General features: G+C 57.1%; 1 protein-coding gene across 5 annotated transcripts in view; it reads right to left on the reverse strand.

Moving 5' to 3' along the window:
- Positions 1–2,681: 2,681 nt before the first annotated feature.
- Positions 2,682–15,120, reverse strand: part of GRK4 (G protein-coupled receptor kinase 4) — an 81,639-nt gene continuing 69,200 nt past the window's right edge. For 4 of the 5 annotated variants that reach the window (XM_055086256.1, XM_055086253.1, XM_055086254.1 and 1 more), the window contains 5 exons: positions 10,486–10,694; positions 6,405–6,542; positions 4,525–4,662; positions 3,917–4,045; positions 2,682–3,841 (listed from right to left, as the gene is read on the reverse strand). In XM_055086256.1, the coding sequence (XP_054942231.1) occupies positions 3,794–3,841; positions 3,917–4,045; positions 4,525–4,662; positions 6,405–6,542; positions 10,486–10,694 (662 nt within the window). In that variant the 3' untranslated portion in view covers positions 2,682–3,793. The remainder of the gene's footprint in view (positions 3,842–3,916; positions 4,046–4,524; positions 4,663–6,404; positions 6,543–10,485; positions 10,695–15,120) is intronic. The other variant, XM_028492407.2, reaches the window with a different exon arrangement.

Here is a 15,120-nt window from a genome sequence, read left to right on the forward strand (position 1 = left end):
TCTGGGAAGATCCCACATGCCGCGGAGCGGATAGGCCCGTGAGCCATGGCCGCTGAGCCTGTGCGTCCGGAGCCTGGGCCCCGCAACGGGAGAGGCCACAACAGTGAGAGGCCCGCATAACAAAAAAAAAAAAAAAAAAATGGTTAAGATGGTAAGTGTTATGTGTATTTTACCACAAAAAAGAAAAGAAAAATACCTAGTTTCTAGTGAAACTCTTCATCAGAACTTAGTTTTTGGTGAAACTTAGCAAGGAACTGTTAAACATTGTTGGTGGGAGGGCAAATTGTTAAAAATTTTCAGGAGGGCAATTTGTTCATAAAGGCAAATAATATATATTCTTTAAAAATGATCATGTACCTTTTCTAGTGCATAGCTGTGCTTTATTGGGGGGAAAGTAAATAATCCTTACAAGGTCACATTTAGTTTTATCTTAATAATACATAAACATGGTCAGCAGAAAAAGCCAAAACGCAGTGCTTCTGAAGAAAACAGCATTTTTGCCCTGCTCCGTTTCTGCTTATCCCAGTGGACCTGCTTTCTAGATATAACCATTTTAACCACTTTAGCTCTTTCTTGGAGTACTTATGTCAATCGCTCATACCCTTTTACTAAGGGATGCCCTGGTGAGAATCTACCCCAGGAGCATTATCAGCTGTGGCCACCAAGAGGTAGGTGCGGGGCGTCCGTCCCGCTGGTACCCATGTTAACAAGAAAAGTGGGAACGACATTTGTTAGGACTGTTTAAATAGATGATGGTCAAAATGTGCCAGGCAAGGTGAAGCAGTCAGGTCTATTTCAACGACATGGCGAGACACACCTATCCATTATACAAATTACAGACTAAAATGCTGATAGGGATTATCTCTGGACAGTGGCTGATATTAAAGACAACTTTTCCTTGTGTACTCGCCTTAATTTCAAACTTCTCTTTCATATACATTTGCTTATGATCAGAAAGAAAGAAAGAAAGAAGACACGTTCAATCTATTAAGTAACCAGACACCCTGTAAAAATTCTGCCCGGGCTTTGCTGTCTCTGTCAGGGCTCTCACTTGGGCACGGAGATGGGCAACTCAGACTAGCTTAAGCAAAAAAAGAAAAGAGAAGAAAAGAAAGGAAAAGAAAAAGAAGGACTTGACTGGTTCCCGTAGCTGTGCCCCCGGGTGCGGACGACCCCCCTCCTCCTCACTTTGCAGGCAGGTGGGCTGCACCCAGCCTCCCCACCTGTGACGGGCCAGGCCCTCCCACGTCCCCCAACGACCCACAGCGAGAGGCAGGAGGGCCCCAGGAGGGGAGGGAGGAAGGAGGCCTGGAAGGCGTCAGAATGTAAACAGGACGCGGGAATAAAGGCGGTTCCTATTTTCTTTACGCTCTCCTGTGCTTTTTACGATGAGCACGTATTCCGTTTCCACGATTAGTAACCTCTTTATGAGCAGGTAGCGTGGACCAAACCCTGCTGCACGGCCTCCCAGCCCGCAGGAGGTGGGAACTCCCGCCACCTTCCCTCCAGAGGCACGATGAGGCGGGGGAGAGGGGCCTCCATCGGAGAGGCCGAGCCTCTTCCCTCCGCCAAAATCAAGGCCCCAGACCCCGGATAGCTCCGCCGTTCCGCCCACCCGGTCTGCGGTACGTCGTGCCTGGGAGGGACTCTGCTCTAGACACGGGCCTCCACGCTGCTGGGCTCCCCACTGCGGCCAGCACGCGGCCTACAGCTCCACGAGCGCAGGTGCAAACCGCACCTCGGGCCGCGCTGGGTGGGGCAGATGACCCTCGGGGGCCGCGACCGGGGCCAGGCCCTGGCGGCGGCTTCCCGGGGGTCACGGCATCCGGGCCAAGTCCCTGCTGTTTGGCCACAGCCTCCGAGGCCCGGCCCCCGGATCCCACACGGCAGGTGGCACAGTGACCTCGACCTCGGCCCGCCGCGGAGCCAGGGCAGCCAGCGGGGTCGCAGGACACGGGACGCGTCCCGGCTCTCCCCTCGCCAAAGGCCGCTCTGGCCCCAGAAGGCCCTGCCGAGGCCCGGCGCCCCCCGGGCGGCCCCTCGCCCCGACTCCAGGGCCCCTCCAGCACGTCTGGCTCCGGGGTCCCAGCCCCGGAGACTCCCAGGCCGCGGCCACAGAAACCCGTCCAACGCCGCACGGGCAGGGAGAGCGGCCCCCCCCCACGGCCGAGCCCTGACCTCAGCGTCCTGGCAACACCCTCCTGCAGAGGATGGGACAGGAGCGGCGCGCAGACGCCCGCGGGCGGGTGGGGGGCACCGCGGTGAGAGGTACGGGAGCGCTGAACTCGGAGGGACGGGGCCCAGATCTTCTAAGCGACGCCACGCAGCGCGGGAGCAGCCGCGGGCCAGGGGCGGGGCCTTCGGTGCACACGCTGCAGCGCCGCACCCGGGCCGCGGGGACACGCGGAGCCCCCGCCACAAGGCGTCCGCAGCAGCTGGGGCCTGCGGGCGTCACAGGTCCTCAAGGGGCCTTTTCCTCAGTCCAGCTTTAGTGAAAGGACAATTCAGGTACGGAAGGAGACTAAGGGACAGCCGCCTCAGGCACGTTTCCGGGTGTGTCACGCGTGGTTACTGCAGGGCCCGGGCGGCATGCGGCCCGGGGCACGGGCTCCGCGGCGGCGGCGCAGCGAGCGCCCACCGTCTGCAGGGCAGCTCCTCCTTCTCGCTGGGGCTGGCGTCGATGCAGCCGCAGAAGGCCTGTCAGGCGCCCTTCTGATGCAAGTCGCTGACCTGCCTTAAGTGGCCGTGACAACGTGGCGGGGGGTGCTGACTTCGAGGCAGGGAAACCCGTGAATTCCCTCCCGTGCGCGTCACGTCCCGCGGCTGCTTGGTTCGCGCAGAGACGGCGTCGCCCATGCGTCCTGCACTCACGCCGCGTACCTCACCCCGCGCTCACCACCCAGCTCAGCAGCGCGCGGTGCGCGGCTCCTTCCTTCCGAACGACCGCATCTGCATGGATTCCAGCGGCCGGAGGGTCCCTGAAGGCCCCCACGGTGTGGACCGGAGACGACGGGCACCGAGAGACACTCGGTCCCAGAGAAGGACGGGGTTAACTCCCGCCCAGCCCCCAGTCCGCAGAGGAAACGTGGGCACACACTCTGGGTCTGTAGTGAAAAACCACGGATGTTAGCGGACAGCCTCGGCACAGATCCCTCGGGAACAGACGGGCTTCACGGCAGGATAATCCACTGGTCCGAGGAGACTTGGAAAAAATTCCTAAATTTAATGCTACCACAGAAAGTCTCTCCAAACCACTCTTCCATGTTCAAAAGAAAATCAGCTTTCCCTGTGATCGCGGCGAATGACATGACAGCTCCAAGGATCAGAACACGGGGACTTCCCTGGTGCTCCAGGGGTTAAGATTACACCTTCCAATTCAGGGGACGCAGGTCTGATCCCTGGTCAGGGAACTAGATCCCATATGCCACGGGGCAACTAAGCCTGCGTGCCGCAACTACTGAGCCGCAACTAGAGAGAAGCCTGTGTGCCCCAAAGAAAGATCCCGCGTGCCGCAGCTAAGACCCAATGCAGCCAAAAAAAAAAAGAATCAGAACGCGGAAGGCAGAAATTGAAATGGCGTGCAGTTTTATGGTGGTTCTACAAGAAGCTGATTTCTGAGCCTGGCGTGAAATGCTTTCTCATCGACAGACGGATCTCCTTTCGAGTGTCGTAAGCCATTTCTTCTTTTCGCATCAGAACAGTTTTCGTACCAATAGCAAACATCATTGTGAGGATTCTTCTCGCTGGGCTCAAACTGCACCTTATGGCTGGCTTTCAAACTATGTAAATTATCTTACATAACAGGCACTGAAAAAAGAAAGCTGGACAAAGAAAGTTTTACCTTGGTGAAATATTCCTTTTAACACATCGCATTATAACGTGGTAATAATAATAACAGAACGTGTTTCACCCTTACCCCTCGAGTGAAGAGTCTGTGGAAGAAGCCTCTCTTCTGTCCGGGAGCTGGTTGATATGTCCCGTCTTCTGGATCTAATGCCACGTTTCCGCTTTCGTTGATGTCCTTGAAACATTCAGACTGGATCATCTGCGTCCACAGAGGGCGGGACAGACGAGTGGTGGAGCCCCGCGCGGCCGGTCAGCATCGCCCGCCCGGCCCCCAGCCCAGCGCTCGCGGCCACTCCGGCCCCCGTCCTCGGCTCCTACTCCCCCGCTTCCTGACCTCCTCTTGGGGGGAGGTCACGTGGCCGCCAACGTGGCCGCCAACGTGGCCGCCAAAGCAGTGAACTCGCGTCCAGCCAGCCCCGCTCAGGGAGCGGGACTCAGGGCGGCCAAAGCCCGGCGGACCCGAGAGGGCCACCTCTGTCCGCTCCCCGTGAAGGGACCAGGGGCAGCTGCCACATACAATTTTACCTCCGAACATGCACACGTGCGCGCGCACAGATGGATGTGTGTGTAAAATAGCTAAAAAGATATCTTAAAGAGGAAACTGTTCATTCTGCACACATTAAGGTTCTTCTTGGTCGCTGTAACTAGTTAGGCGGGCCGTGCTGCAACGGGCAGTACCTCGTTCTGCCAGGGGATGGAGACACGGCCCGTGACGAACTGGCTGTAGAAGGTGTAGTCGGTGCTGTCCAGCTGGACGCCCTTCACCGTGGAGAACTGCTCGATGTCCAGGACGTCCCTGCAGTAAACCGCCTGCGGCTGTCACCGAGAACAGAGAGGCGCGGCTGAGACGGCGGCCTCTGCGTTTGTTTCCCTCAGCGGCGCTCAGGACGCCTGGGAAGCCGCCGCACGCACACCTGCATCCTCCTTTCCTCGCCATCCCTCCCGGCGTGAAGCACGCCCAATCCTCACTCGAGGAACCCCCAGAGCCACAGGCCCCTTGGCCCGTCTGCTCCAGCTCCCCGCTCTCTCGCCCACAAGGCTCCCGAGGCCCCGCCTCCTCTTTCCTGCACGGAAACGGGCCACAGCAGAGGCTGCAGATGGAGAAGGGCGGACGGGGTGCCCCTGCCGGGACACGGCGGAGGAAGCCTCCAGCCCTCGGCCTCCCTCGCGCACGTGCCGTCCGCCTGCTTGGCCCCCGTCTGCGCTGGGCAGGACCCCAGGCCCCCAGCCCCACCGGGCACTGGCGTCCTCGGGCGGGCGCAGAGTCAGGCCAGCAGGCGGGGCGTGTGGAGCCCGGGCCGCCGCCTCTGGAGCAGGGAACCCAGGGCTCGGGGACGCGTGCTCTGAGCGCCCGAGCTCGTGCACGACAAGGAGCGTGCCGATCCGGGCCCCTGGTCAGAACTTCTGAGAGCAGCGGGGAGGTGGGAGCCGCCGGGCGGGCCGGCCCTCAGGAGACGGTGCAGGGGACGAGGGGGAGGCCCGAGCCCAGGCCAGAACCCCATCCTGCCCCCGCCAGGCTGCCCGACGCCCTCAGACGCTGCTGACAGCGGGCCCCCGGGCCCTCTGCTTAAATGCAGGAGACCCCCCCACCCCCGGAACAGCCCCAGCCGCCGCTCCAGCCAGCGCCTTCCTCAGGGAAGGCTGCAGCCCGCGGCACGCAGGGCCTGGTGGAAAGAAGGCTCCGAGAAGCCCCGGCTGGGTCTTCCTTGTCTTGGAGCTGGTCCGCCCCGTGACTCTAGTACCTGGAGCCTCGGCCAGCAGGTGGAGACCCCCCCCACCCCCGGAACAGCCCCAGCGCCGCTCCAGCCAGCGCCTTCCTCAGGGAAGGCTGCAGCCCGCGGCACGCAGGGCCTGGTGGAAAGAAGGCTCCGAGAAGCCCCGGCTGGGTCTTCCTTGTCTTGGAGCTGGTCCGCCCCGTGACTCTAGTACCTGGAGCCTCGGCCAGCAGGTGGGAGGGCGCCGCGAGAACGCGCAAAGGGAGAAGCTGCTGTCACGGCACGTTCCACGTAAACATAATGAATCCTGACTTGTACAACTAAAACTGTTTTAACCGCACGTCTCAGGCCCGTCATATCCCGCGGAATGATCGGATCTCCACGTTTCCATCACAGGCCTGCAGCAGCTCAAGGCCAAAGAGGGGGCTGCTCCGGCCCAGCTCCGACGTGCGCGGGGCCTGCTGGGCACTGGGGCAGTGGCCTCGTGTGGGCCCCGCCGCACGCTCACCAGGAGGCTCTAGCGGCCACTCCAGGGCCCTCCGTGTGCAGCCAGCACCTTGCGAGACCCGGCCTGGGGAAGCGCGTTCCGGCCCGGGGGAGGGGCCGCGGAAACGCGGGGACCCTGGCGGGGCGCCCCGGGGAGGGTGTCGGGTGCTGCTGAGGTTTCTGAGCAGGGCAGTGACCTGGGTGGCCTCCACCAGCCCGGGCGGCAGTGGGCCGGGAGGGCCTGTGAGTACGGGCCAGGGGGCACTGGGGGCAGGACGCGTGGTCCTGAATCTCCCTGGAAAACATCCGTTTTCTCAGACACCCCAACACCCCGCTGCTCTTTGGCAACACACTTACGTCAGGACGGAAAGGGGGGTCTGACAGGTGGGCCTCCAGCCTCTTGAAGTTAATGTCCCTGAACACAGGGTGTCCCCGGACTTCAGCCACTCCTTCGCCCCTGCAGCCCAGGCGTTGCTTGGGATCCTTGGTGAGCAGCTGTGGAAGAGTAAAAAATGGAGTCAACTGAAGCTCCCTTAAGGATAAAAAAGAAAACCCGGAAAAGCTCCATAATAATGGCCAAAGAATTCGGGGTGGCAAAGAGCACCTCCCTCTAAACAAAGTCCCTCAAATTTCAAAGTATCAACCAAACCTCGTTACTTCAGATTTTACTGATTTAGAATACGTAATGCTTCAAAAAGGAGTTGAAACTGAAGTTTTGCCTTCGAGCTATCAATAAATAAAGAGGTGGCTAAGTAAATCCTTAAGGAAAGTTTACCCATGTAAAAATTAGGGGAATTTTTTTCAAGAAATAGAAGCTCTTGGGAACTTCACAGACACCACTTTCATGCCAAGTTATGTTGATAATTAGAAACTATTTTAATCTATTAATTAAACAGATCACTAAGGACCTCAGATGAGGCTAAAATTTAGCAAACCTAGCTCTAAAAGCTGTATATTCTTAAAATTAATAGAAAGTGTTTATTTCAAAAGTACTCCTTACTTATACACTTAAACAGGCAGACCTCGGAGATACCGCGGGTTCGAGTCTAGACCACCGTAGTTAAGTGATCATTGCAATAAAGCAAGTCACACGAATTTTTTGGTTCCCCAGTGCGTATAAAAGTTACGTTTACACTCTACTGTAGTCTGTTAAGTATGCAATAGCATTATGTCTAAAAAAATTGTACATAATTAAAGAATAATGCTGCTAGGAAAACAGTGGCAATAGACTTGCTCAACACAGGGCTGTCACAAACCTTCAATTTGTCAAAAACACACTATTTGTGAAGCACAGTAAAAATGAGGTCTGCCCATTATTGCCAAAAGTTCAGATAGGCCTTCTTCCACAATTAGCAGTCCAAGAGGTCTGCCTCCGCTCAAAGCGACACAGGAAAGGTCTGGGCCTCCAAAACCTAGCCTAGGCCAGGGTCTGGGAAGCTGCAGCCCAGGGCTGTACCGCACCGGTGCCTGCTTCTGTAAATAGGGCTTTGTGGGAGCAGAGCTGGCCGTTAGCTCAGGGGTCTGTGGCTGTTTGCACTGCAATGGTGAGCTGAACAATGCGAGAGAGACCTGCAAAGCCCTAGTGACACCACCTGGTGCCTCACAGGAACGCTGGCTGACCCGTGGCCTCGACTCCCAGCCAGCACCCACGTTCGGCTCCGGGCTTGTGTGCGACGCCCCTGCACACACCTGCAGCCCCCGGGCCGGGCCCCGCCCGCTCGGCTGTACCGCGCACACACACCGAGGCCGTCTCGTCTCTCGGCCAGGCTGACTCCTAGCAGACACCACCGACGGGAATACACCTGCGCAGTTGCTCGGTGCCGGGCTCTCCTGCGGGACTCAAGCTTCTGCAGGCAGCTGCCCAGGGAGCTCTAGCACCGAGCCAGGGCGGGGCTCAGTAAGACAGGCTTCCGTAATTAAGGCCAGACCCGAACACTGTGTCAGGCCAGATGCAACGGCGGCACCGCGGGGACTCCGTGCCTCTGTCAAGCCTGCTGCCAACGCACGCGGTCCCGGGGCCTGACCGGGCAGCGCCGGGCAGCGGAAAGCACCTTGTGCCCGTGCTTCCTGCTGCCACTGACTACGGGACACCATGGAAATCAACTTTTAACTTTTCCACCGTGCGGCTCTGAGAATATCCTGGAAAGCCACTGCGGGGATGAAATGAGAAAACAGCTCTGCAAATGGCCCGGCGGGACCCGACGACGCCAGGCGTCACGGCAGGGGCCCGGCAGGGACGGGCAGAGACCTGCAGAGGCGGGCAGTCCCCTTCCCGCGCACCCAGTGCCGGGCCACACCCCGGACCCCGCAGGTGCCCACGCTCCCCGCTCTGTGCCCTGTTCACACCGACCGTGCACCCGAGGTGGCCTCCCCTCCAGGCCGCCTGCTGGAATCTCACAGGCTCTCTAAGGAGTAGCTGTTGCGCCGCTCAGCAGTTAGCGAGGATTCACGTGGGACTAAACGCTTCACGCGCACTCTTTCGTTTTATCCCGCTGGCAAGTCTATAAGGTAGGAGTTATCCACCCTCCGCCCCTCCTAGATGAGAAACCCGAGACCCGGGGAGGTGAGCGCGTGGTGGTGGGAGGCTGGGCCTCGACCCCGGGCCCTGAGTCACAAGGCTGGGCTTCACGCAGACACCACCATCTTTCCCACGAACAGCACCCCTGCATCCTGAACCCCCTGACGCCTTCGCTTCTCTCTTGTTTACGCACCCGTCAAGCTCCGCTTGTGACCCTAGTTTCCTTCGTGTTATTTTAGGCCTGCCGTTCAACTGTGCGCTCCCGAGGGGCCGGCCCCACTTCTTACATCTGTGCGCGCCCGCAGCCCCACCGGACGGTCGCATGTGAGCAGCCGCTGGGCCAGCGTTTACCAACTGCACAGCAACAGCAGGGTGGCCACGAGGCGGTCACGGAGGAGCTGACTGAACGCCGCCAGCTCCAAGCAGGGTGAGCAGCCCGAGAAAGGCCGCCAGCACACGTCCCTTCACACGTGGACACAAAAGGAGAGGGACCCCGAGGTGTTCGTCCCCGGCCAGCGCCAACGCCCGCAAGTTACCGACACAGCGGCCGACCCCAGCCCCCACTGGGGGACCACGCCCCGCCCTCTGTGGCCGCCGTCCAGCGCCCTGGTCCTCCGTGCCCCCCCCCCGTCAGCCCTCCGCCGCGGCGCGCGCCCCCGTGCGTCTAACTGCGGCAAGGAGCCCGCCTCCACCTGCCCCGTGTCCGCACGCTCCTCTGTGAGCCGCTCACACGCACGGTCGCTCCTCCAACCGCCCGTCTGCACGCACCCGGCCCCGCGGCCTCTCTGCGGCTCCTTCAGGCCCGCTTAAGCCAGCCCGACGCCCCGCCCGCTGCGAGCTTCGCGCGGCCCGCCTGCCGAGCGCGGCCCGGCACGCAAGCAGCCCCCGACCTCCCTGCACGCCCGCGCGGGCCTCGGCGCGCCGGAAGCACGCTCGCTGCTCCGCACACCTCCAGCGGCTCCCTCCCCGCCTCGCGCGCCACAGGACGAGGGGACAGGCTGGCCGCCCGCCCCGAGTCCCCGCCTCCGCGCCGGGGCTTTGCTGCAGCCCCCCGCCCCCCGCTCCGTGCACGGCTCCCAAATCCTGCGGGCGCGGCCTTCCCGTCCACCCGGAGTCCGACGGCTCCTTACCCGCTCTGCCACCACCCAGGGCTCAGACCCCCACCTGAGTCTCCACAAAGCCCGGGCCGGCCCCCCTGCTTCGGTCCCGTGGGTCTCTTCCCGGGAGTCCCAGCGCATCAGCTCCGGGCTCCTGCCCCCGTGCGGCCCCTCCTCCCCACCCCACCCGGCGGCCAGCCCCTCCCGCCTCCCTGCCGAAGATCCCCGTCTCACAGGCCGCCTCCCCCGAGAGGGTGAGAGCCCCGGGCCTGGGGGCGGAGTGGTGTCTTACTCTCTGCCGGGGAAGGTCCCATGCTCGAGACATTCTCGCTGGATGCAAATGAATTTTAAAATGTGCTCAGAAAATCCTGAGTGTTGGCTCAAGAGAAGTTAAGTGACAAGGAGAGCTTCTCTCATCCCCTTACTGCCAGGACGGCCTGGGACTGACAGTGCCAGGGGCATGGCAGGCCACCGGGTCAGGGTGTCTACAGGACCACAGCCCCTGGCGGCCAGTTAAAGGGAGGTCTGAGGAACGCGGGCAGAGCGTCCTGTGAAGTTGGCCAGCTGTGCTCTGAACAGTCACCCGACACCACCCTTCCCTCTTAGCAGCACCTCTGGGGAAAGCAAACAGTGAACCCTGGTCTTCGTGATCAGAAACCCCTGCGAGGAAGGCCCTGTCCCTGGCACCTGGGAGCAGCAGGTGGCCCCTCCTGAGCCCTACGGAACGAGGGCTGGGTTTCCCCAGTCGCCAGTCTGCACGGCGGGCGGCCAGAAGCCTAGCCCCACTCCCGCCCGCCCCCCCCACCCCCCAAGCCCGACCCACCAGGGTGCAGATGGACTTGGCGTCCTCGGAGAACTTCTCGGAGTACCGCTCTGTCTCCTGCTTCACTCTCCGCTCCACCTCCTCCCTATTAACCTTCTCTTTGAATTTTCTGAACGGAGAATGTCCCTGAATCATTTCGTATATCAGACAGCCAAGTCCCCACCAATCAGGACTAAATGTATACCTTTCACGATTGAGAACTTCGGGAGCTACATAACAAACACAGGAAATATAAATTAAATTAAATTAAATGTCCTCATACTTAATTCCAAACAACACATTATAAATTTAATGTTTGTTACCACGTGGATGACCCTCGCAAACATGTTAAGCCAAAGAAGGCAGACACAAAAGGCCAGACGAGTCCACCTGTACGAAACAGTCAGAACAGGCAAGTCCACGGAGACAGGAAGTAGATTAGCGGCTGCAGGGCTGGGGGTGGGAGGGGGGGAGTGGGGAGTGATTGCTGACGGGTGCGGGCCTCCTTCTTGGAGGTGATGAAAAAGTTCTGAAATCAGACAGCGGTGATAGTTGCTCATCTCTGGGAACATCCCGAAATCCACTGAACGACACGCTTCGGGTTGGTGGATTTTATGGCGTATGAACTGCATCTCAGTAAAGCTGTTATTACAAACCATTCCTACTGCTCGTGGAGTAACTACCGTGGGGAAACGCCGCCTCCAAACAGGCAGAGCCAGGCCCCCGGGCGCCCCTTTTCCGTCGGAGTAAGACCCCAGCAGCAGGTGAGAGCAGCCACAGTGGAATGGGGGGAGGGTAAGCGCGGGGCTCGGCAGAGGCCCTCAGGGTCCCTCACGTCAGAGGCTCCCCTGCGTCAGGCTGGGTCACTGCTCTGGAGCCGCGCGAATAACTCCCACAACCTGGTGAGGGGTGCGCGGGGCCGGGGGGCACAGCGGGGAGGCCCGCTGCCCTGTCCCTACGCTGGCCCGTCAGCAGAGAGGAGGGCAGGCCGGGGGCCGGGGACACGCCCCGGCGGCGGGCCAGGGCTGACCCCAGGTCCCTGCCCACGTTCAGTTCTCTGTGTCCTGACGGCAGGGGCGCGAGGACCCCGGGGTGGTCCGTTACGTGCCCATGTAGCCGAGCGTTCCGACTCTTCCTTGGATGGTCTCCCCTTCCGGGATCTCCACGGCTAAACCAAGATCTGAAATCCGGACGTGTCCTGCGTGTGGCCAAATACATGAGACAAATCACAGGGGGCGAGCTGACACTTTACCAATAAAGAATGGGAAAAAAATCTAAAAAGCATGGATGGAAATTATAGCAATTCATACTTGGAAACGTTTAGATATAAAATTACATTTAGGGAATTCCCTGGCAGCCCAGTGGTTAGGACTCCACGCTCTCACTGCCAAGGGCACGGGTTCAATCATAAATAAATAAATAAAAATATAAAAATACAAAAAATAAAATCACATTTAACTTTTCCACGTTTACTAAAATCCCGTCGTGTGTTCAGTTCCACCACTCGCAGGAAATTAGATTTATGCCTGGCTATTGATCAGGAAGCCCTTTATCCATAGACAACCACAGGATAAGATAGGAGCATTACATTTGTTATTTTATTTCCATATAACTACCAGACACATAAATGAAACGATAATGGAGGACTTCCCCGGTGACGCAGGGGTTAAGAATCCACCTGCCAATGCAGGGGACACAGGTTTGAGCCCTGGTCCGGGAAGATCCCACATGCCATGGAGCAACTAAGCCCGTGCGCCACAACTACTGAGCCTGAGCTCTAGAGGCCACGAGCCACGACTACTGAGCCCACGTGCCACAACTACTGAAGCTCGTGTGCCTAGAGCCTGTGCACAACTACTGAAGCCACCGCAATGAGAAGCCCACGCACCGCAACGAAGAGTAGCCCCGCCTCACTGCAACTAGAGAAAGCCTGTGCACAGCAACGAAGACCCAACACAGCCAAAAATAAATTAATTAATTAATTTTTAAAAAACTATAATGGATACTATATCAACTATGAAACAGCAAATAAACACTCCCTGTCGGAACACCAAGAGGCTTATACACAGGGACAACAAGAGACAAATAATACGGAGTTTTTCTCTAAAGAACAAATGGTAATAGGGTCAAGGAAATGATAAATAAAATGAAGGAACTTCGTTTAAAAAACTATGCTATGTGTTAATGCCTTTATATAGGAAGATTAAAATAGTTATTAATTTCCCTGTGAAAATAATAAATCACAGAGAACATTCTTTTGAGTGTCCAGAAAGAGAAACCAGCCCTGGAGGCAGGCGCCCTGTTCAGCCCACTCACCACCATATCCCCAGCTCCTAACACTGTACCTGGTGTCCTGTAGGTGCGTGGCAAATATTCATGGAATAAAGTAGATAACTAATGAGAACCTACTGCATAGCACGGGGAACTCTACTCAATGCTCTTTGGTGACCTAAATGGGAAGGAAACCTAAAAAAGAGGGGATAAATGTATACATATAGCTGATTCACCTTGCTGTACAGCAGAAGCAACATTGTAAATCAACTATACTCCAATAAAAATTAATTTAAAAACATTTATGGAAGAACTGAATGAATCAACCAATAAATACTTGCGGAACACTAAAAATATGCAACATGCCCTCCAAGGCACTGAAAGAGTTTTAAACAGTCTCCGTTGTGCCCCCCAACAGGCAGACTAACCTTTGGCTTGGCCAGCTTGGTGGCCTTGCCCGCATGCCCGCCCGCCTGGGAAGGAAGGAGGGTAGAGGGCTTAAGAGCACACCCAGAGCCACACAGCCTGGGTCTGAGCCCCAGCTCTGCCATTTATTACTGTGTCTCAGGATCCTCCTTTCAAACACAAAGATTCTCTCCATAACGCACCTTTCACGTATTTCATGTCTAAGCAGAGGACTGGCATGTTGTGAAATTTCAAGTACCCCTGGTCTAATTTTTTCAAATTAAAGCGTGTTTTTTTAATTGAGAAATAAAAAGTAAAACTACTGACAAACTGACGGAAACTGCAAGTCTGAGAACACAGTCTGCTGGTGGGCCCGCACAGGCACGCCACCCTCGAGAGCGATCCGGGGTGTCTGGCAACCCCGTGCGGGAGTGCGACCCTTGCCCTGTGCTCCCACTACTCCTTGCGATAGATTCCCGAGGAAACACTCGAAGAAACAAGAAGCGGGGAATGGCTCGACGCAGGCTGCGCCCTGCGGCACTGACCAAACCGGCAGGAGCCTAGGGACAGCCCCCCCACCTATCCGTGGGGACAGGGCACATCAAGCCTGCTCTTCTGCTGGCACTTAGTGCTGTAGAGCGATCTCTGCTTTAAAAAAAAAAGTGGAGAAAAACAGTGTAATCCTGTTACTGTCATTAGGAACTAACGTTTTCAGCGTTAGGATAAAAAAAATACAAAAGCGAAATGAAGAAGTTGATGAGATTTGGAAATATCAATATGAATCCATGATGAATATTTTCTTTAAAAAGGAACGGCACAATTTTTCCTCTGTCCACTGAACAGGTCTAGGAAGAATGACCGACAGGGCAGCAGTGAGCAAGCTCAGCGCCCACACGGTGGTCTCACGATGCGGCTCTCCGCACAGAGGACCGGGGCCCTCTGGAGAAATGGCGGATCCCAGGTCTGGGTCAGCACATGGGCAAGACAATCCTGGAACACCTCCTTACAGCAGAAGGCAAGGAAGTCAGCAAAGACTACTGGACACCCGCTGGCCAAGGATGGGACAGTCTCAACATCCAAAGGAATAGTGGCTCCAAAGGCCCGTAACGTATGTAAGTGTTTAGCGCACACACTCATAATAATAAGAAAACAGAAAAAACAAAAACCTCGTTTGTCATCCTGGAGAATGACAGAGAGCTAACATAATATTCTGAGAAATGAAAATAAAGGGAAGTATTCAAGTGTTTCCCCTGCTTTTCCTGAACAAACAGGTAAACAACTGTTTTTGTTTTGGCTGAGTTGGGTCTTCGTTGCGGTGTGGGGGCTTCTCACTGCGGTGGCTTCTCTTGTTGTGGAGCACGGGCTCTAGGCGCACGGGGTTCAGTAGTTGTGGCACATGGGCTCAGTAGTTGTGGTGCACGGGCTTAGTTGCTCTGCGGCACGTGGGATCTTCCCGGACCAGGGCTCGAACCCGTGTCCCCTGCATTGGCAGGCGGATTCTTAACCACTGCGCCACCAGGGAAGCCCCAGGTAAACAACTGTTGATGAGGCAAAGTTCTTTTTTACAGATGAATCCCAACAAATAAGAGCAAAAGGAATGACAGCATTAAGACTCTCATCATTTTATCGTGCGGTGAGCCCGCTGGAATGAGGTATCCACTGAGTGAAAGGCTGGTGGGAACTGGAGAATGGATGGATCAGGCTGACAGCAAAGAGAGACACTCGGCCATCACACGCCTCCTGATGTCACGTAACAGGAAGGACACACCAAGTTTGCTCACCAACGATCAAACCTGGACCTAGCCTAGCCTCCAGATCTAACTACTGGCTTACAAGAAAAACGGGATAGGGAAGGTACTAAACCCAGAGTATGGGAAATTCTATAGCACAAACGTCTGTGGACGTCTGCCAGGGCTGCCATAAAAAGTACCACAGACCAGGTGGCTTAGACAACAGAAATTTATTTCTTCACAGTCTTGG

This window comes from Physeter macrocephalus, chromosome 7 (assembly GCF_002837175.3).
Source record: "Physeter macrocephalus isolate SW-GA chromosome 7, ASM283717v5, whole genome shotgun sequence".
NCBI classification, from domain to species: domain Eukaryota; kingdom Metazoa; phylum Chordata; class Mammalia; order Artiodactyla; family Physeteridae; genus Physeter; species Physeter macrocephalus.